Source organism: Nerophis lumbriciformis, linkage group LG19 (genome assembly GCF_033978685.3).
Source record: "Nerophis lumbriciformis linkage group LG19, RoL_Nlum_v2.1, whole genome shotgun sequence".
NCBI classification, from domain to species: Eukaryota; Metazoa; Chordata; class Actinopteri; order Syngnathiformes; family Syngnathidae; genus Nerophis; species Nerophis lumbriciformis.
Window position 1 is genome coordinate 16,424,125 of NC_084566.2, and position 22,651 is coordinate 16,446,775.

Sequence of the window (22,651 nt, forward strand, 5' to 3'; positions counted from 1 at the left end):
TGTTCTGCAGGAGGACACCCTTGTCGTCGGTGCTCTTGAAGCCCAGCGAGAGCGTCACGTCGTTGGCCAAGCTGAAGCCCGGGAGGACGGCCGACAAGGAGCTCCCTGGGCTGAACTCAGCCTTCCGTGAGATCTGATGAGAGGATGGCGTGGTTAGTAACATGCATGAACCAGCCATGACGCTTAGAGGGAGGTCTCACCAGGAAATCACTGGGGCAGCCGTTGCTGATGCCCACTTTCTCGTCCATCAGTTTGAAGTTTTTATGGAGCTTCACGTTCTTCAAGCAGCCTCTGAATGCTTGGATGTGGATGTTGTTTCTGTCAACGCACAGCCTGGTTACTTTGATACCAATCTATTACAAGGAGTACCGTATTTTTCGGACTACATGGCGCACTTACAATCCTTTAATTTTCTCAAAAATCGACAGTGCGCCTTATAACCCGGTGCGCCTAATGTACGGAATAATTCTGGTTGTGCTTACCGTCCTTGAAGCAATTTTATTTGGTACATGGTGTAATGATAAGTGTGACCAGTAGATGGTAGTCACACATAAGAGATACGTGTAGACTGCAATATGACGCCAGTAAACAACACCAAAACTTTAAATATTCCATTGAAAATAAAGAACCTTACACACGGCACTCAAAAATCTGTCAAAATGTTTTAGTATGACTTTGAAGCCGCACCGCTTGATGGATTGTCGGCCCCTTACGGCTATCGTAGTCAGAGGTACAAGTATTACTATGGTGTGTGTATAAGGACCGCGAAAATGGCACCCATTAGCAGACATATTATCTGCCGTTTTGTTTCACAATATTATGCAAAACCAACTTTTCTTACCTTCTGGTACCTGCCGATGTGTATTTGAGATCTGCGAAAGTCCTGAAAATGTGCGCACTTCCGCCGCTGTAGTCCGTGGTGATGCCATAGTCGATAAGCTTCTTGTTTTTCTCTATCTTCTTGTAATGGGGCATTCACACTCTGCTTTTGCCATTTCTAATATAAAGTAGCGTAAAGTTCTTACTTATATCTCGCTATCAAAGCGCTAAAAACTACCAGTGTAGTGCCATCCATCCATTTTTTACCGCTTGTAGTGGGTTTACATAATTCAACCACGGAACTTTAGTTATTAGAGTTCCGGTCGGACGTTTTTTCACAGGACACATTTCTGGCGTTGTTGTTGCACTAGAGAGCTACGGATGAGGAGATGCTGCTCCGTTATTGATTTAAGTAAAGTCTGAATATCATTAAAACAGTTAGCGCCATCTTTTGACACTTCTTCCTCTCCCGTCCTTGCACGCTACACCGCTACAACAAAGATGACGGGGAGAAGACGTTGTCGAAGGTGAGCCACGTAAATAAGACCGCCCACAAAACGGCGCATTATGAAGCGACTGTCAAAAAGCGACTTGAAGATGGTCTGTAAAACATAATCTATGCAACATTTTAACCAAGGAACCACCATTACATGTTATGTAGACCACAAGGAAGTCATAATATGACCCCTTTAATGCGCCTTATAATCTGGTGCGCCCTATGGTCCAGAAAAATACGGTACACATGCAGGAATGACAACCTACTTTTCCCTCAAGTCTTGGGGTGCGCCGCCAATATAATACTCTTGATAGTCGTTGTGGTCGAACTGAGCATTGGCCGACGCCACCTCCTTATTGCTTATGCGCACAGCGAACTTCCCCTTGTTTGTAAGAATGATGAGGATATCCAACCAGTCGTTTGTCTGCAAAATGACCCAAAAAAAAAAGATTTAACTTCTTTAAATGCAGTGTGGTAAACTTAATGGAACAATCTTACCGGGAACATTTTCAAGGAGTTTGTTGCTGGTGCTTGCAGCAAGTTGCTACGCAGGTAAACAATGCCTTTCTCGACTGTCACCGCAAAGTAATTGTCCTTTGTCGTGGAGGAGACGAGAGCGTTAGAAGCTTGCAAAAACGTTTCACGTCGCGTTCAAGAGTAAACCTACCTTGCTGCCGATGTAGAAAAGCAGGCCGTTTTCTGAATGCGATAAAATGGACATGCCGATGAGGATGACTGACGGACCCTTGTCGATGTTCACTTTGCCGTATCCTGTGCCCTCCAAGTAGAATGAATCCAGAGGAGGCACGTACCTTTCATAGGAGGGAGCAAATGTTCCTTTTTTTCTTGCTCAAAAGGCATCAAATTACAAGAACAAATTACATGGGTTTCAAAAAACAGATGGGGAAAGATCTTGGATTACACCGAAAATTTGTTATAAAAATTAAATTGGTCAAATAATAATAATTTGAATACATTTTAATTGATAATAATAAAATTCAAATACATACTACATATCTTAATCACAAAATTATAATTATCATTACTATTTTTTTTAACTGGGACTAACGGCTTTGAAAATAAATATGTTTTGGCAAGGGTGAACACTTGTGTGCTCATTAATATTTACCAATTAATAATAATGACAATTTGAAAGAAAATAGATAGATGGATGGAATAGTATGAAATATTGTTATGTATTATATTTAAATATATATTATTTTAAGAGTTGTGAAATAAATTGTATTTACAGTTGACCCTCGCAACATCGCGCTTCAAATATTGCGGCTTCACCACATCACAGATTTTTTTTTTAAGGGCCTGGGGACCTAAGCATATTCTACAATAGTTTCACCCAAAAATAAGCATTTTCATGGATAAAATTAGCTAAATTACCTAAAAATATCAATACCACAGCACAGTAGAGTGGACCAAACCAATCAGCACGCTCTCTTCAGTATTGTGGCCACTGGCCAATGATTGGCTCAGCCTCAGGCAGCATTGCTATATTGGATTAAACGAGTGTAAAATGTAGTTTCCTGTCTAGAGGGCTCTAATAATGTTAAAACTGTATTTAATAAGGTCGTAAACAGATTGTCTTATGTTCGAGCTATGACAATATTTGAATTATGATTAATGATTCCTACTTTGCGTCATGTTCGGAACTAATTAACAACAATAAACGAGGGATTACTGTATTCAAATAAAGTCCTTAGAAAATGTATAAGACGACCAGTCATAAAATACGTTTTAAAGGCACAGGAAGACAAGTAAAGAAAAATTGACATCTTAATCAATAAATGTCCTTTTCTATTTTTTTGTAAAACCGTAAATTAGACAATACTTTTTTAACCGCAAACATATTTCAGTTCAAAAAATGCCATTTCAGTGTCAGTGGATTGGTAAACGTTGGTCTAATCCGGGGGTCAGCAACTCGCAGCGCTCGAGCTGCATGCGGCTCTTTAGCGCCGCCCTAGTGGCTCCCTGGAGCATTTTTTTTTTTCAAATTGAAAATTAAAAAAGATGGGGGAAATTTTTTTTGTTTATTTTAGTATGTTTTTTGTTTGAGGACAAACATGACACAAACCTTCTTAATTGTTAGAAAGCCCACTGTTTAACATGTTTGTGTGTATGCTTCACTGATGAGAGTATTTGGTGAACATCGTTTTGTCCTACTTATTTCGGCGGTTCTTGTACTCACCATAGTGTGGACTGTGACGCAACAGTTTGTTTACTTGTAAAATCTTCCACTCCTTCTTTGTCTCATTTTGTCCACCAAAAGTTTCATGCTGTGCGTGAATGCACAATCTTTGTTGACGTTATTGACTTGCTGGAGTGCTAATCAGGCTATTTAGGCTAGCTGTATGTACATATTGCATCATTATGCCTCGTTTACTTTTATCCCCTTTGTATATAATTTATATTTGCATGTCTTATGACACATTATCTGTATGTAATATTGGCTACATTTCAGATAGTTGTTTGTGTGCCATGTTGTTCCAGACCACAGCAAACGTTACCTAGCTTGCCAAAGATTGTAATAAATCTATTAAAAGAAGACAGCCTGCCGTTTCCTTTAACTTGGACACACACATCTAAACCTTTGGCCATTAAAAGCCAGTAATTTTCAGGAGTTATCTTACCTTCTAAGTAGCCTCTGATTTACTAATGGTTTCTAATGGTGTAAAAATGTGTAGAATAAAAATATTACATTTCAACCTTTCTGTCAACAAAGATTTGCGTCAGCCTGCGACACATAGTCATTTTGATAGTAGGCTATTATAGCTAATATAGACACTTACGTCATGTGTTGCCTTCATTATAAGACTTAAATACGGCTTTTCATTTTTTGCGTCTCCAGACAGATTTGTTTTTGGTATTTTTAGTCCAATTTGGCTCTTTCAACATTTTGGGTTGCCGACCCCTGGTTTAATCCTTTTGCTAATCACTGTACGTTGCAGTAAATGAACTGTCGGCAATCAGAAACTGCAGCTAGGAAGTTGGAGTCAAATTCTCAAATGAACAACTTGTAATAGTGGTACCTTTTGCATGGAGGCTGCGGATTGATGTTCTCTATCTGTTTGAAATTGTAGAGGCTGACAACCTTGTCGTTAAAAGAGATCAGCTCAATGCAGCCTTTGTACTTGGGAAGTTTGAGGGAATTCGGCGGCTGGAGGGAGGAGCAAAACCAAATTCAAAGAATAGAAAATCAAATTCGAGTCAATGTTGGAATCTCTGTTTCCAATGTGTGTGGACATGTGCTCACGGTGAAGCTGGAAGGGTAGCCTCCGATGTAGAACACCAGGTCCTTTGTGGTGAGGTCCAGGAGGTTTTTGGATTCAGTTCCTTGCAGATTTCCCATAATGGGCTTCCCAGGGGTGCTTGACGTGCTGTCTCTTGTAAGACTCAACTCTGCGTCTTGATAAATCCTACATGACAACAAAAGACCGTCAGAACCACTCAAATGACACCACATTTAGTAAACCTATGTTGCTATTTTTACTGTTTCTGTCCGACTTCCTGTTCCTGTCCCATCAGCTCTTAGTCTGTCATCCAAACTGCCTACAATTTATTTAATTCATGCGTCCGATCAACTAAACCAGGGGTGTCAAACTTGTTTTCATGGAGGGGGCCACATCACAGTCATGGTTGCCCTCAGAGGGCCGCTTGTAACAGTGAATGTAAGAATATAAAAGTATAATCGCCCATTATATTATTGCTTATGCATTTGGTTATTTGATTTTTGTACGTACAAATTGATGGATAACTTACTTTGAAATGGTAAGTCAAGGTGACAAGCAGATATTTAAGTATTTATTGTTATTTAAACTATCATACAGTATATAACAATTAGGGGTGCTAAAAATGTTTTTTATCACATACGAATCCCGATTCTTTTAGTAATTTTCAAAAATCTAAGACATTTTTTTTTTGACAAATTAATTAAAAAAAAAAAAAAAAATTTTAGGCCATCTCTATGCTTACTTGGTGCACGTATGTGGAGGTTTTGTAACCTGTAAGCTGTTTTGTTAAGGTGTTATTATTATACCAAATAATACATTGCAAAAATCAGTTTGAATCGAGAATTGTGCTGAATCGAGTATCGATTATGAATCAAATCTTCACCCCAAGAATCGGAAGTGATTGGCGAAGTGCCCAAAGATTCACACCAATAACAATTGAATATTTGTACATATATCACATTTTAAAACATATGACATTTCCTGTATTACATACATATTTTTCTGTCAAAATGGAAACAATGAAAACATTTAGTAAGAAAGATGTATTATCCACATTATTCCCAGGCTTTCGCGGGCCACATTAAATGACGTGTCGAGCCAGATCTGGCCCGCGGTCCTTGAGTTTGACAAGTGTGAGTTAAACCATAGTCCAGGTTGGTGCAAAATTCAACATTTGGAATTTCATTCCAAATTATTTGAAGCACTGGATTAAAATCAAAATTGGAATGACAGGAAGTGGAATTAAATTATTTGCAGTTAAGAGAAAATCCTTACAGCCAAGTAACAGGAATAATTAGGGTATTGGCTAAATACTAAAAATGTTTAACACTAAAACTAAGCAAACATTTTGAATATTTAGGTAAAATAAAACATTCTGGAAAATAAAGTATTTTTCCAAAATTTCACCCAAAAACATTCTCAGTTTAATTCAGAATTTTGCACAAAGCTGCTAGAGTCGCCAGGTGCATGCTCTAATAAAAATGCAAATAGCCACCAGTCCCTAACTAGTGCTTGGTAAAAAAAACTATGGTTATTTATGTTTAGTCCCCCCTGCTGACAATAATTTATTTCATGAATACATCTCCTTTGCAACGAGCGCATGCACATCAGACGAGTGTCTGTGCTTTTAGCTCGGTAGTCAGCACGCTGGCATGTCACACCAACAACCTGGGTTCGCGCCCTGCTTGGAGCAGTAGGACAAATCAACGCAGCCGAAAGAGAGAGTACGCAGTCGCTACGCGAAGCAGCGTGGTTTGTGATTGACAGCTAGGAACACCCATCATTGCATTCCAACGTCAAAATCGGGGGGCCACTGATTGGCTTCGGCCCAGGTAAGGCGGCCCTGGGTATTGGTATAGGCTGGTCTCACTCATAGAAGATCATTGTTAAGAGTCTGCAAATTGAAGTAACCCTAATGTGAGCACATGAACACACACACATTCTTGTATTTGTTACCTTCTTGAGACATCCGAAAAATGCCTACCTCTTTAGGACCACCCTTTCTAGATACCGTATTTTTCGGACTATAAGTCGCAGTTTTTTTCATAGTTTGGCCGGGGGTGCGACTTATACTCAGGAGCGACTTATGTGTGAAATTATAACACATTACCGTAAAATATCAAATAATATTATTTAGCTCATTCACGTAAGAGACTAGACGTGTTTTTACGTGTTTGGTAAACGTATAGCATGTTCTATATGTTATAGTTATTTGAATGACTCTTACCATAATATGTTACGTTAACATACCAGGCACGTTCTCAGTTGGTTATTTATGCGTCATATAACGTACACTTATTCAGCCTGTTCTTTATTTATTTTAAATTGCCTTTCAAATGTCTATTCTTGGTGTTGTGTTTTATCAAATAAATTTCCCCAAAAAATGCGACTTATACTCCAGTGCGACTTATATATGTTTTTTCCCTTCTTTATTATGCATTTTCGGCCGGTGCGACTTATAGTCCGAAAAATAGAGTATATAAAGATTTGTATTTACAACATTAATAATATATACAAACTATTCAAATATAAAAAAGGTAAGCTTTTAGTAATTTTTTTGTTTGTAATTGGTTTTTAATCTTCATTATTTACTCTAAGTTATTACAGTATGTCTCTAAAGACATATTTATTTAATTAATTTTGGGGAAAGGGGCGTATTTCAATTTCTTACACACACTTGTTATTACCGTACATATTTTGACCAGAGGGGGAGCACTTTTAAAACCGACACACAGTCAATTTGAAAAATCCCTGCTTTTTGGGACCACCCTAATGTTGATAGATTTCACCACCAGTGGTGCAAATGAGACATTCTCTATTAGATGCAATGGTTCTCCGTATTGGGACCATGATTTCAGTCCTAACTTGTTCACCAGTCCTCATATGGAAGGTACTTTTCCTTGTTGATGTCTCAAGAAGAAGGGTAGAAACACAAGAACACGCACACGCACACACACACACACACACACACACACACACATCACAGTACCTTTGCAAGTTGACTTTATCAAACTTGGCTTTCTCATAAGCAGATGTGCTGATGGAGTCTGTTTTTATGCTGTTCTCCACCCCGTTCAGCTTGTAGACTGCATACAGCACATTGTTCTTCAGGTACATGCCGATGTAGTTCTTGGAGGACTAGTAAAGACAGTTTGTTGGAACAGTTATTAATCTGTCTATCCACCCAGAAACCCAGACCTAACCTCTTCCAAAGAAAAGGGTGTGTTGAACGCACATCTTTGTTACCAAGATACATGACAAACATGTCTCCTTTGTCTGCGGCCTGCCTGCGTCTGCGTCGTCCGTCCCCCCTGCCCTCGGGTCTCTGCAGGGACAATGACAAGGCGGTATAGGCCTTCAGATCCTCCAGGTTCTTGGGCGGATGCAGCTGCGCGTAGCCGTCGCCGGTGAACTTCATGGGGATCGTGATCTGGAAGAAAATACGGAAACGCGTCAGGAGGAAAGGGAAAACACGGAGCAGTGTGGAAGGTATCTCCAGAGAGAGGCGTCACCCTGTTTGCGGTGTCACGGGCCTGTTGAATCAGCTCTTTGAGTTTCTTGATGTTGTCCCTGACGTTGTTCATGCGCGTGAAATCTAGGTTCTCCACTTCGGAGAGCTTATCTTTCAGCGTGGGGATGGTCTTCAACAAGTCATTCACTGAAAAGAGTTAAGAAAAGGTGATTTTTTTTTAGGTTTTTTTTAGATTTTTGGTTCCAAAATATTAGGAATGTCTTCATCATCATGGCCTTGCTTTGAACCTTGTGTGGTAGAAGGTAATGTGTCATGTGTCAGCAGAAAATAATTTGAAATTTTAACTATTATTTCATGCAGATATTTGAATCAAATTTGATATTTGGTATTATTTTGATCAAAATAAATATAAATATTTTTACAACATTTTATCTTTTATTTCTCATGAACATTTGTCTCATAACTTTTCTCAGCAGACACTATAAAGGCAAATATTGTTTAGAAAATATTTTTTTTAAACTACGCAAATATGATTATAATACAGTCGTCCCTCTTTTAATCGTTTCCGGACATTAATTAATTAATTATGAATCAAAAAGTAAATTTTCATTTCATACTTCCTCCACATCAAGAGGAGCCAGATGAGGTGGTCCGGGCATCTGGTCAGAATGCCCCCAGACACCTGCCTGTGGAGGTGTTTAGGACGCGTCCAACCGGTAAAAGGACACGGGGAAGTTCCGAGAAACTTTGGAGAGATTACGTCTCCCAGCTGGCCTGGGAACTCCTCGGGATCCCTCGGGAAGAGCGGGACGAAGTAGCTGGGAAGAGGTAAGTCTGGGCTTCCCTGCTTAGGCTGCTGGCCCCGCGACCCGACTTTGGATAAGCGGTAAATAGATGAGATGGTTATTTTAATAGCTAAAGCCGAAAAAACTGTTTACGAACTTCCAAATTGATTTTTCAACATTATAAGAGCCCTCTAGACATGAAATAACACCCTTTAGTCACCTTTATACTTACGTATCCCGTAAAATAATGCTGCCTGAAGCTGATCCAATCATTGGCCGCAATACTGAACAGTGTGCTCTGATTTGTTTGGTCCCCTCTAGTGGCCAATACTACCGTATTTTCCGAAACATAGGCCGCACCGGATTATAAGGCGCACTGCCAATGAATGGTGTATTTTTAAATCTTTTTTCATATATAAGGCGCACCGGATTATAGGGCGCATTAAAGGAGTCATATTATTATTATTTTTTTCTAAATTGAAAACATTTCCTTGTGGTTTACATAACATGTGATGGTGGTTCTTTGGTCAAAATGTTGCAGAGATTGTGTTTTACAGATCATCTTCAAACCGCTTTCTGATAGTCGCTTCAGGGAGCGCCGTTTTGTGAGCGGTCTTATTTACTTGGTTCACCTTCGACAGAGTCTTCTCTCCGTCTTCTTTGTTGTAGCGGTGTAGCGTGCAAGGACGGGAGTGAAAGAAGTGTCAAAAGATGGAGTTAACTGTTTTAATGACATTCAGACTTTACTTCAATCAATAACGGAGCAGCATCTCCTCATCCGTGGCTCACTAGTGGAACAACAATGCCGCGAATGTGTCCTGTGAAAAAACGTCTGACCGGAACTCTCTAATAACTAAAGTTTCGTGGGTAAATAATGTAAACTCACTACACCGGTATGTGTTAGCGCTTTCAGGGCGAGTTTACTGACAGATATAAGTAAGAACTTTACACTACTTTATATTACAAATGGCAACATCGGAAGATGAATGTCCCATAACAAGAAGATAGAGAAAAAGAAGAAGCTTATCGACGGACTACAAAGGCGGACGCGCGCAGATTTTCAAGATTTATGCAGATCCCAAATACAGATCAGCAGGTACCAGAAGGTAAGAAAAGTTGCTTTTGCATAATATTGCCAAACAAAATGCCAGATAAGATGTCTTACCTTATACACACACCGTAATAATACTCGTATGTTGAAGCACAGTACAATCCATCGAGTGGTGCGGCTTCATAGCTTACCAAAGTTGTACTAAAACATTTTGATGGATTTTTGAGTGCCGTGTGTAATGTTTTATATTTATATGGAACATATAAAATGTTAGTGCTGTTTACTTTAGTCATATTGCAGTCTACACGTATCTCTTATGTTTGACATCTACTGGTCACACTCATCATTTCACCATGTACCAACTAAAATAGCTTTGAGGTCGGAAAGCAAAACCAGAATTATTCTGTACATTAGGTGCACCGGGTTATAAGGCGCACTGTCGAGTTTTGAGAAAAAAAAGGATTTTAAGTGTGCCTTATAGTCCGGAAAATACGGTACTTTAGTAGTATTGCTATTTTAAGTTTATTTACCCTTTTCATGCTTGAAAATGCTTAATTCAAGCCAACAAAATGTAAAGAATGCTTAAGAAGTATCCACAAAAATCCCAGATGTAGTGAAGCGCGATGTGGCAAGGGACGACTCTAATACAAGATAAGTTAACACACACACTAAGTGTGGTGAAATTTGTCCTCCGCATTTGACCCATCCCCTTATTCACCCCCTGGGAGGTGAGGGGAGTCGTGGGCCAGCGGTGGCCACGCCCGGGAATCATTTTTGGTGATTTAACCCCCAATTCCAACCCTTGGGAGGTAATGGGTCCCATTTTTATAGTCTTTGGTATGACTCGGCCGGGGTTTGAACTCACAACCTACCGATCTCAGGGCGGACACTCTAACCACTAGGCCACTGAGTAGGTAGTAGTAGTACAAACACTATTTCAATAAACCCACTAATAGTAGGCTACAATGACCATTGACCCTGACTGGGATTTGAACCATGATCGCCTTGTTCAGAAGGCACGCATTATTACCTATTGAGCCTACAGCCACCTTTAATGTAACTTCTCCACTAATAAGCAGCTTTCACTGCAAGGTTTCATTATTTGTTTGGGTGATGTTTGGCCCACCAAATTGTCCTTCTTACCAGATTTGTCCACTTCATCCAACGCGTTGCCTAAATTGGAGCCCCCGGGCAAGATGTTGATTTTGTCCATTTCCTTGCCTATGGCATTAAGCTTGTTGATGGTGTCGGTGGCCGAGTCATTAGCGGCGGCCGCCCCCCTCTTGGCATCGTCTATCATATCTCCGACGTCATCTGATGAGCGAGTAAAACACTGAAGCGGCTCAATCGAACACCAGCAGCTCATGATGGACGTCGGTGTGCCGCATACCTGTTCTGATGTTGTTCAGCTGCGTTTGTGCATCGAGAAGGTCTTTTTCGAGAGCTTTCTTTTTCTTGTCCGCATTCTTCAGGCGTTTTTTCATGTCGGGAAGCTGGTTGGCAGCACCTGAGCAGAGAGAAACAAAATAATGAAGTCATGAACGAGTGCCTGCAGCGTGAAAAGAACAGGCGATTACCCTGCAGATCTCTCTGTGCGTCTTCAGCACTCTGCACAAGTTCCCTACCAGACTCATTCAGTTCTCGTGCTTTTTCGGGCAGTTTTTGTTTTTTTACACTCTAAAAAAAAACATGATGATGAAGAACAATCGATGTAATTAATCAACAACAGACTAGGAACCAGCTACTTACATTCATGGCCTTCTCGGACCCATCTTTAGCCTGATTGGCTACAACCTCCGCTGCGTTTATGGCGTCTGTGATGTTCTTGTAGGCGTCAATGGCATCTTTGGCGTTACGTACCTCAGGACGTGAATTTGCGTCCTTCACGGTGCTGCGGGACAGGACAGCTGTCAATATGACGCAGCAAATGTGTACAGTACACCACCACAAAGATCAACATTATTACAATGGAAATATTCTTTGTAGTATGAATGTTTCATCCATCCATTGTGTGCCTCACAGCGCAGTCATTTTGTGCCCGGCAGCACATGCATTGTGGGCGGGCTGACTGATCTTTGGTGCTCATTCAGTCAGCACAGAAGCGCTGTCGTTTGCCATTGTTCTAGATGCTAGGTGCTATGTGTTTTTTAGCTTTTTCACAGCATTTTTCTAATTTTGCCAGCTCAATATGATTGAAAAGAAAACAACGGAAAAGCATGTGGGTTTGAAACATTCGGGAAGCATCCACAGCGTTGTCGACACTGCCATCTCATTCGTCATGTGCCAATAACAAACAAGTCTTGGACCACAGATGGCCCCTGTGCCGCACTTTGGGCACCACAGCTCTAGAAGCCGTTTATGGCCACCAAATTGTACTGTAGTAGATTTGTTCGTTTTATGGTCACATATGGGACGCGAGTTAGAAAACATCAGCACCGGAAGTAGTGAAATTAACTGGTCACCAGGCAGGTTTTTCCTTTGTGATAAAGAGGGGATAAACGGGGAAGTCCTTCTGTAGCTACCGCCTTGTTTTATCATATATAGTACTGCCTTTGCACATGTCAATGTTTACTTTTGTACATACAGTATAGGCCAAACGTTTGGAGACACCTTCTCATTCAATGTGTTTTCTTTATTTTCATGACTATTGTAGATTGTCACTGAAGGCATCAAAACTATGACTGAACGCATGTGGAGTTATGTACTTAACAAAAAAAGGTGAAATAACTGAAAACATGTTTTATATTCTAGTTTCTTCAAAATAGTTTGGACACTCTTGGCATTCTCTCGATGAGCTTCAAGAGGTAGTTACCTGAAATGGTTTTCACTTCACAGGTGTGCTTGAAGCTCAGAGCAAAGGGTGGCTGTTTTGAAGAAACTAGAATATAAATCATGTTTTCAGTTATTTCACCTATGTTGTTAAGCACATAACTCCACATGTGTTCATTCATAGTTTTGATGCCTTCAGTGACAATCTCCAATGGGTCGTGAAAATAAAGAAAACGCATTGAATGAGAATGTTGTGTGTCCAAACTTTTGGCCTGTACTGTAAATAAATACAAAATCCGTACTTTGGTGCAATGTTCACAGACTTGATTATTTGGCTTTTTATGTTCCTGTTGCAGTCAAGCAATGATGACGATGATGATGACGCTGGGCTCCGTGCCCGACGGACGGGCCTTGGACCGATGGTGGCGTGTTTTTACGGAACCTTACAGTTTGTGAAAGACGTGGCAGAACTTCCAGCAGAGCACCGCATCGCTTGAGAGAGGAAGCCGGCTGATTACTGTTCGGAAAGCGTGGGCGTCTTTCTAATGATGCGTCCCCAAAATGCCCGTCCTCGCATGCAGGAAGAGTTGTTTGATGTAGGATGCTAGAAAATGTCCGATACATCTTTCCTTTTTTTCTTTCTTCCATTTATTTATGTATTTCAGGCAATGACATAAAAAAGTACAAAGTTGACCACACATAATAATATAAATGAATATAGTGCAAAAGGAAATGTATAGTATGTAATGCATGATTGTCCAGTTTTGCCTGAAAGGGAGTGGGAAGAAGATAACTTATTTAATCCCACCCCCAGTTCTCCATTCAGTGATTATTCACATGAGTTCACTGTTACTTTGTTCAAGGATTATAATACAGATGTTGTATCATAGTGGCATTACCACAGGTAAATATAATTATTACACTGTAACAATAATTTGTATCAACAATGTAGGAATAATGAATATACCAACAATGGTAATAGACAAAATGCCAACAATTGCTGGATGTGAGGCTAAAGAGAGAGAGGCGAAGTGTGCGGGTGTGTTTAGGCGTCAAAATGCTTGCCTGTTTGTGGGGTGTCATTGATGTCATAATAATAAAAACAATTTTTTGTAATATTTTTGCGATCGACCGGTAGGGTCCCAAAGATCGACAGGTTGGAGACCCCTGAGTGTACAGTTTGGTTCCAATCCAAAATAGGGTGGCCTCTAAATTTGAACTGAGCTGCTGTGCCTAATGTTGTGGTCAGTTTGATGCGTAATAAACCCACCCTTCAAGTTCCTTAGACAGCTTCTGGAGGTTCCGAGCGTGATCCTCGGCGTTCTCCACCAGGCCCTCCTTGGCTGCTGCTTGGGAAATATCATTGACCTTCTTGGTCAGGTCGGTCCTGCCGCCATCCAGCTGAGCAGCCAACTTTTCATATACCTACAGGGAGAGGGGCGTAGAATATAAATTAAATTGTATTCATAACAGCAGCAAATTCCATTGAGAAGAAGAGGTGAACTTTATCTGCACCGTGCATGTTAGGACCTGGCAGGAATCTTTTTACATCATGAGGGATGATACGTTTGTATTTCTAAATGCTTCATTTGAGTGCCTGAGGTGCACTTGGAGCTTGTCAAGAGAGAAAGCCTTGCCGTGTATGCAGGATACATACCGTTTTATTCCCGGATAGCGATTTGAATAAATCCTCAATTTTCTTTAGTTCGTCCTGCGCCATCTCCATCTGGCCCTCCACAGTCTTTCGTTCTTTCTTTAGGTCGTCGACGCGTTTCTGTGGGGGGGATGTCAGTCACTTCATGACCATGATAAACACTCATTGGACCAAATAAAACATTGAATTAAAATATAATAATACCTTTTTTCTTCATCATGATCACAATGAATAAGTAAATTATGTATGAAATAAAACTACACAATTCTAGTGATGTGTCTTTACCTGCAGATCCGGTACAGCCTGAGCGTTGAGTCCGTTCTGGGCTTTGGCTTTCTTCACCAAGTCCATAGCTTCCTTCAGAGACATGTCAAGATCCTTCAGCCTGGCCTCATGGTCCTCTAGCTGGTCTTGCATTTTTGCTGCCGTCACCTCGTTCTGGTCGGACTGCTTACTCATGTTAGCCTTGATGTAGTCCAGGACTGGATAACAGAGAATACGTAAGAGCTTAATGAACTCTTCATCGACAATTGATGAGTCAATCAAAACATATTTCGGATGAACTAATACACAACATGTGAGACAAAATCACGTTGATAGAATTCAAGAACATTGTATGAAAGTCCATTTTGTATTTTAATGTTCTATTTTTTGATATCATTGTGTAGTCTAATGTTATTTTATATAGTTTTGTGAAAATATGTTTAGAATTGTACTTCATGTTTATTTACCTTTGTCTGATCTATTTGTTCATATTTTTTTCAAAGATGTGATATTTGGCAAAAAATAAAAAAATAAAAAGTAAAAAATAAAAAATAAATTCAAAATGTAACTATTTTTTATAATTAATAATTGTTATTATTATTATAATTCTTAGCAGTATTATTAATTATTTTATATATTTTTTTGAAAGTACAACATTTAAATATTCGCAGTATTCGTAAAAAAAAAATCACTTAATAACAATAAATATTGTTATTAATTTGATATTTAAAATGAAAAATAAATTAAAATATATATTTTTTGTAAAATCCATTAGATCTGATCCAAAGCAATTTAAATTGAACATGTAATACGTGATCACAGATAATCTTTAAAAATATATATATATTGTAATTCCTAGTGATTTACCCCTTTATTTTTTTAAATTGTATAAGCCCTGGTTGGGGTCTCCTCTCCTTGTGTATGTGCGTGTGCCATGGCCTACGTTTCCTAGCCTCGTCTCTTTCTTTGTCGGCAGCGGTCTTCTGAGGGGTGAAGTTCCTATTTTCCATCTCCTTCACCATGCGCTGAGCGTCCTCTAACATTTTAGCCAAATTCTCGTTAGGCTGCGCACCGCCGCTGGAGCCCGCGTCGTTCAGCTGGTCCAGCAGAACTGAATAAAAGGAGACGTGTCGTTATATTCGAACATCGCTGGTGGAATGGGTAGCCTAAAAAGATGAGATTAAACTCACTTTGGATTTTTATCAGGATGCTTTTCATCTCCTGGTCAAAATCTTGAGCTCTCTTGTAGGTTTTTTCAACGTCTACAACAGCTTTGTCAGCATCCATAGCCGCCTTATCCGCCTGAATGGGAGGGAGGGGAGGGACAACATTTAGACTTATTACTGCACGTGGATCTTTTTTTCCAAGTGCACTACCTTGTTTCTAAGAGAGGCAATGTCCTCTGAGAGGTTGAGCATGTCTTCTTCCAGCTGCTTGACCTTGGAATTTTGCCCATTGACGGACAAGCTGAATTTGCTCACCAGATTCTGTGAAACAATAAAATAAAATGCAAAACATAATTAATATTTTTGTAAAAAAAATAACATTTGACAAGATGGCAGAAGGCAGGTTTGTCAAGTCGAGTCCGGGGGTGGGACAAAATCAGGGCTCCACTCTGGAATGTCAACACATGTACACATGTGCATGGACATCAAGTGTGTACATTGTACTTAAGATATCAGTATATACTGAATGTGTCTTGACTCGTTAACCACAATGTTGCAGCTTAAAGGGACCGAACAGGGCTCGAAGCGTTTACTTACAAAAAATTTGAGTGTTCAAAGCAGGCCGGGAGCGCCTGAAAACCCCAGCTATGAATAAAGGAATAGGACTCTGCTTCTATTTTGTGGGTTTTGCTCTCCATGAACTGTAGCCATGATTAAGAGCAGGGGTGTCAAATGTACGGAACAGGTTTTTTCTGCCCGCGTGATGAGTTTGCGAAGCATAAAAATTAGCTGCTTTTTTTGTTTTAACGAAAGAAACTGCTGTTCTAAATGTGTCCACTGGATGTCACAATAGCAATTCTGTTAGGCAAGCAAACGATTTATACCGGGGCCAAGCAAGAGGTACACAGTATAGGGTGACTGTGGCTCCTCCTCGTTGACCCACATGAAACTTAAAACCTGCCGTTTCATGTCTTCTGCTTCGAACACATCGTCACTTGACACTCTCGTTGCCCCAAAATGTTTCTGTCAAAGACAAGAATAGTGAACTTAACCCTTTTGAACAGTTTTTACCTTCGTTTCTTACGGTTTGTTGAGTTAGCACTGGATTGATACGTGGACATGACAAGGAAGGTATTGTTGTGCTTTTGTTCAATCCCAGAAAGACTGTGACTTAAAGTTTAATCCTGGCTTTGTAGATACACAGACAAAGTCTAAGCTCATTGTGTTTTTGCACCAATTTCCTCAGAATTTTCAACAAACTTGAAGTGCTTTGACCAGAGGATTATTTGTGATTTGTACATTTTCATAATGTGCTTGTTCGATTTTTGGCCAAAGAAAAACAAAGAAAACAAACTGCAGTTGTCTTTTTTTTAAAGTTATAATGCCATGATTTTACCATTACGGTCCATTTGGGAATAGATTTTCCTCCATGCGGCCCCTGAGCTTAAATGAGTTTGACACCCATGATTAAGAGGGACTGCCGGGGGAATTCGTATTGTGCCGCTAGAGGTGAAATTCTTAGACCGGCGCAAGACGGACGAGAGCGAAAGCATTTGCCAAGAATGTTTTCATTAATCAAGAACGAAAGTCGGAGGTTCGAAGACGATCAGATACCGTCGTAGTTCAAACTATAAACGATGCCAACTTGCGATCCGGCGCCGTTATATCCAAGACCCACCGGGCAGCGTCCAGAAAACCAAAGTCTTTGGGTTCCGGGGGGATTATGGTTGCAAAGCTGAAACTTAAAGGAATTGACGGAAAGGCACCACCAAGAGTGGAGCCTTCGGCTTAATTTGACTCAACACGGGGAACCTTACCTGGCCCGGACACGGAAAGGATGGACAGATTGATGGCTCTTTCTCGATTCTGTATATGGTGGTGCATGGCCTTTCTTTGTTGGTAGAGCGATTTGTCTGGTTAATTCCGATAACGAACGAGATTCAGGCATGATAACTAGTAACACGGCCCATTGCGGTCGGCCTCCGAACTTCTTAGAGGGACTTGATCTGACCAATCTAAGTCTAGGAGCATGAACTGATAAAGCCTACATGGATGAAAGGCGAAATGTCTTCAAAGACAAACGAAACAGTCCAGTTTGGTTTGTCAATATAGCATGCTCTGAGAATACAATGACCTTGATAAATGAGAGCATCTTTAGACCAGTAAGTAATGTGCTTGTTTATGAGCACCAAATGTGGGGAAAAAAGGTAGCATCTTCTTTATTTGTTTGCTCCACTTTTCAGAGAAGAGGCTCTCAAACACTCGCTTCATGAAGCCATGAAAGACAAACCTCAGTCCTCAAGGACATGATACTATCCGCCCCAAGCTAGATGAGCCTGCCACGTGCACTCGACTTTGTAAAAAAAAAAAAAAAAAAAAAAAAAAACAGGCTTCACTACACATCTTAAAATCAAGCTCTGCCAGCTATCCACCAGTCAGCTACAAATATGGGCGTGTCAATATTTTTCTTCAGTGAGTAGGCTAACCTGGCACAATATTGTTGTTAGAATATGAGTGTAATGTTAGCACGTTAGCTCACATCGCTATGCAAGTAATGCTAACATTTGTGTCCTTCTGTTCCACTCCTTAATGTTACCTTGTTGTATGCATATATGGCATCCACAGCTCATTAGCATTAAAGCTTCAGACTCACACGCGCACATCAATGCTATATTTTTGTCTTACCTTCGTATCGGCCATGGCCCGCTCCATCTTCTTGAGCCTGTCATGCGAGGAGGCGCTGTTGGAGGCGCTGTCCAGCTGGGCTTTGATGCGCGCCATCTCGTCACCCAGAGTCTCTAAGTCTCTCAGTAAGGTCTGTGCACAGTTGTCACACTCTGTGCAAAACAAGGTTAGGATATGAAGTCGCTATCAAAGATAAAAGCTGAGAATTTTAATTTTCTAGTTGAATCACCTTGGCAGCGGTCATCTGTGTTTGTGTCTCCGGGCTCCAGCGTGTTCTTGCAAACTGCAGAGACAAAACAAGTTTTGAATAAATATAGACATGGAAAAAACACTTTCAGTGGATATCTACACAATCCAATGATCTAACACAGTGGTTCTCAAACTTTTTCCACCAAGTACCATCTCAGAAAAAACTTGGCTCTCCAAGTACCACCATATAACCGACATTAAAATACAGTAGCAGAGTAGGTCTTAGTATTCATTAAAAACAAGGCAGATGTTTTATTTAACAAGTATATTTATAATTATTTGCCACGGTTTGAACAGAAACATTGTGTTTGAATACAGGAAACTAAAACACTACTTAAATCAAGTGGTTATTTGGCATACACACACACACACACACACACACACACACACACACACACACACACACACACACACACACACACACACACACACACACACACACACACACACACGCACACACGCACACACACACGCACACACACATTTGTATAAATAAACTACACAATCACAATAATAGTACCACTCGTTTGGTTAATACACTTTTACCTGTCTGTACTACAGTTTATTTTATATGTACATCGTGTTTTTAATATAAGTTTTATAGTGATGTGTATTTTACTGCTCGTTTAATTGAATTGCTTTGTTCACTGTAAAATCTTAGACAATTTTAAGATCTGTCTAGAGACAACGAAAAATAGCCTTTTAGCTAATTCTGGAACATTTAAAGCAATGTTAATTAATGTAAACTGTCCCTGTTAAATAAACCAATGAACAAAATGAAAAATGTAAATACATTTGTATTTCTACATTTATTTCATATGTATATGTTTCTAAAATAATCATACGCATACCACAGTATGAAAATAAATTGAATAAGAGTACATATTATTTATAAACTGATCATTATTATTATTATTTGTTGCCTCGCATTGGATCCTATTAGAGCTACAATAAGTAGGATTGTATTAGATGCACTATGTCACCTCCGGTCTTGGGATCGCAGGTGTTGCCGTTGCCATAGCAACTACAAGGCCGACAACCTCCTCCCGGCGCCATTGGGTCACCATAGAAACCAGGAGCACACCTATGGGAAAACAGAACAAGTGAAAGAGTAGAAAGATTTTAACCAGACAATATCCTTCTTGGTCATACGTACTTCTCACATCTTTCTCCAGTGTAGCCTCTGCTGCAAATGCACTGGATGTCTCCAAAGATCTCCCTGCAAGCGACTGCAAAGCTGGGAGTGCAAAACAAGTGTTATATAACCATTGGTATCCGGAGGCAGTTGTATTTTTATTTGAATGTACCTGTTTGTAACCGCACTGAAAGGGCACGGGCACACTTTACATGTCCTCAGAGCCGCGTTACCGTAGTAACCTTCTTTGCAGTGTTGACACCTGTCCCCGGCTGTGTTGTATTGACAGTTCTAAGAAAAAGACAAAAAAAATGGCATACTATCGTGAGAGTCAATCATCAAAAATCCGTCTTTACAAAACACGCACGGGGGTGGAAGAAAAACGACATTTCCCTGCCAAGCTATCACAAAGAATGCGTTTGATGTGCAAGCTTGTGTCCGTCTCGCTATGCGCGGAAAGTGTGGGGATCCAACTGCAACAAGCACACAGGCCCGGTCTTGCATGACGATAACATAATAGAGATGGTTGAGGTTTTAAAAATGTGCACGGGCTCATCCTCCCTTCAAGGAGAGTAATAACGCAATGCCATAGGACTTTGAAAGCCAACACACGAAAGGTGGCAAAAGCACAGTATATTAAAAGAAGGACTATTTATTCATTTATTGACAGTATCTGTCTGGAAGCAGGAGTTACATAAAATATTTTTGGGTGGTAAACACGAAGTAACTTTTTCCATTATCCAAATAAACAAACAATGTAAATACAGTTGGAATCCGAATGAGTGCATTTATAGTATGTGCAATTTATGACGTTTTTAACTTGCAGTATGTCTATGAAGATTCTCATTCTCCTGGTTTTAATATTATATTATATTATATGTATGTATATATTATATACAGTACAGGCCAAAGGTTTGGAGACACCTTCTCATTCAATGCGTTTTCTTTATTTCCATGACTAGATTAGACTAGATGTAGATGTAGACATGACTAGACGTAGATTGTCACTGAAGGCATCAAAGCTATGAATGAACACATGTGGAGGTATGGACTAAACAAAAAAAGGTGAAATAACTGAAAACATGTTTTTTATTCTAGTTTCTTCAAAATAGCCACCCTTTGCTCTGATTACTGCTTTGCACACTCTTGGCATTTTGTCAAAGAGCTCCAAGCACACCTGTGAAGTGAAAACCAATTCAGGTGACTACCTCTTGAAGTTCATCGAGAGAATGCCAAGAGTGTGCGAAAAAGTAATCAGAGCAAAGGGTGGCTATTTTAAAGAAACTAGAATATAAAACATGTTTTTAGTTATTTCACCTTTTTTTGTTAAGTACATAACTCCACATGTGTAACTATGTGTAGTCATAGTGTGTAGTCATAGTTTTAAAGCCTTCAGTGACAATCTACAACGTAAATAGTCATGAAAAATAAAGAAAACGCATTGAATGAGAAGGTGTGTCCAAACTTTTTGCCTGTATTGTACCTAGTATAAATATCTGGGGTTTTGGCCGCAACCGCTGGACTAGATCTGACCAATCTAAATCTATGAGCACGAACTGATGAAGCCTACTCGGATGGGCGGCGAAACGTCTTCCAAGACAAACCAAGCAGTCCAGTTGCGATGGTTATAACTTGCAGTAGTTTGCAATAAAATAAAGCAAAAACATTTGAGTGCTTGTCTGTCTATCTGCATTGGACATGTGATGAGGTGGTGACTTGCTTTCCGCCCAAGTGCAGCTGGGATAGGCTTCACTCCCTCCCCTGCCCCACGACCCCAAGAGGGACAAGTGGTAGAAAATGGATGAATGGATAATACAAGTTTAAAAAAAATATATAAAATAGGCCATCTATCGAACGTTTGTACATTGTGAACATAAATGTAATTTACAATGAAGCTTGAATAATTTTGATAAATTAATAAATTGTTTATTATAAATAAAATTTACGCTTCAAAATTACAATACTGTACACTTTTGTTTGCATCGCAAAATGTCTGAGCATGCGCCCCTCCTCCTGGTAGAGCAGCGTTTCTCAAATAGTGGGTCGGGACCCCCTGGGGGTTCGCGGTGAGGTGTCAGGGGTGTCGCAAGCAGCAGGGTAAATGTTCATTATTTTTTTGTACACTCTAGTAATCATGTTACAATGATACACAAGCCTGCAGCTAGGGGGCAGCAGTGCTCTACCCAGTAGAGGTAGTGAGTACAAAGGAACATGTATGTACATAGCTAACGGATAACAATAATAACAATAATACATAATTAAGTCGTTGTCAGCAGCATCAACAAGTAAATGTAACACGTGCGTTGTACAGATAAATAAATATTATCAAGTAGTAATTCAATTCAGCTAGGCTATGACAGAGAATAGAGTATGAATGGTTTGGGCGTTGGCTCCGGCGCTATGACTAGATCCGACTCGTCTTAGTCTATGAGCATGAAGTGACGAAGTCTGCTCGGATGAGAGGCGAAAGGTCTTCTAAGACAGTCCAGTTGCAATCGCTTGGTTGCCCTAAGAATGCAATGAACTGATGAATGAGAATATCCATAGACACTAATGTACACAATATATTAACTGTTTCTATAGTAGTATTAGTCTATAGTATATATATATATATATAATATATAGTATTATTGAGTAAAGTTGAGAGGGACTCAATCAACGAATACAAATATATTTTAAAAATGTGATTATATAATATCAAACGATACAGGTTTATAATTATATAGTTTCAAATACCTCATTATCTATCTAACATCTATTACAAATTTTGTTCACTGTGTAATGAAAAGCATATATCGCCAATATTTATGTTTTTTTTAAGTAACTAATATTTTACAATATGCCGGATTATAAAATAAAATTGT

The 22,651-nt window shown here is 39.7% G+C and overlaps 1 protein-coding gene across 3 annotated transcripts in view; it reads right to left on the reverse strand.

The window, feature by feature from the left end:
* Positions 1–22,651, reverse strand: part of LOC133618787 (laminin subunit alpha-3-like) — a 177,980-nt gene that overhangs the window by 29,690 nt on the left and 125,639 nt on the right. For all 3 annotated transcript variants that reach the window (XM_061979497.2, XM_061979496.2, XM_061979498.2), the window contains 25 exons: positions 19,960–20,078; positions 19,809–19,889; positions 19,636–19,736; positions 18,633–18,686; positions 18,404–18,555; positions 15,929–16,039; positions 15,743–15,854; positions 15,496–15,663; positions 14,574–14,770; positions 14,292–14,408; positions 13,905–14,059; positions 11,615–11,756; positions 11,443–11,542; positions 11,256–11,372; positions 11,009–11,179; positions 8,070–8,215; positions 7,793–7,987; positions 7,547–7,695; positions 4,581–4,743; positions 4,357–4,484; positions 1,983–2,127; positions 1,814–1,909; positions 1,582–1,739; positions 201–318; positions 1–133 (listed from right to left, as the gene is read on the reverse strand). The exon at positions 1–133 is cut by the window's left edge and continues 5 nt beyond it. In XM_061979497.2, the coding sequence (XP_061835481.1) occupies positions 1–133; positions 201–318; positions 1,582–1,739; positions 1,814–1,909; positions 1,983–2,127; positions 4,357–4,484; positions 4,581–4,743; positions 7,547–7,695; positions 7,793–7,987; positions 8,070–8,215; positions 11,009–11,179; positions 11,256–11,372; positions 11,443–11,542; positions 11,615–11,756; positions 13,905–14,059; positions 14,292–14,408; positions 14,574–14,770; positions 15,496–15,663; positions 15,743–15,854; positions 15,929–16,039; positions 18,404–18,555; positions 18,633–18,686; positions 19,636–19,736; positions 19,809–19,889; positions 19,960–20,078 (3,328 nt within the window). The remainder of the gene's footprint in view (positions 134–200; positions 319–1,581; positions 1,740–1,813; positions 1,910–1,982; positions 2,128–4,356; positions 4,485–4,580; positions 4,744–7,546; positions 7,696–7,792; positions 7,988–8,069; positions 8,216–11,008; positions 11,180–11,255; positions 11,373–11,442; positions 11,543–11,614; positions 11,757–13,904; positions 14,060–14,291; positions 14,409–14,573; positions 14,771–15,495; positions 15,664–15,742; positions 15,855–15,928; positions 16,040–18,403; positions 18,556–18,632; positions 18,687–19,635; positions 19,737–19,808; positions 19,890–19,959; positions 20,079–22,651) is intronic.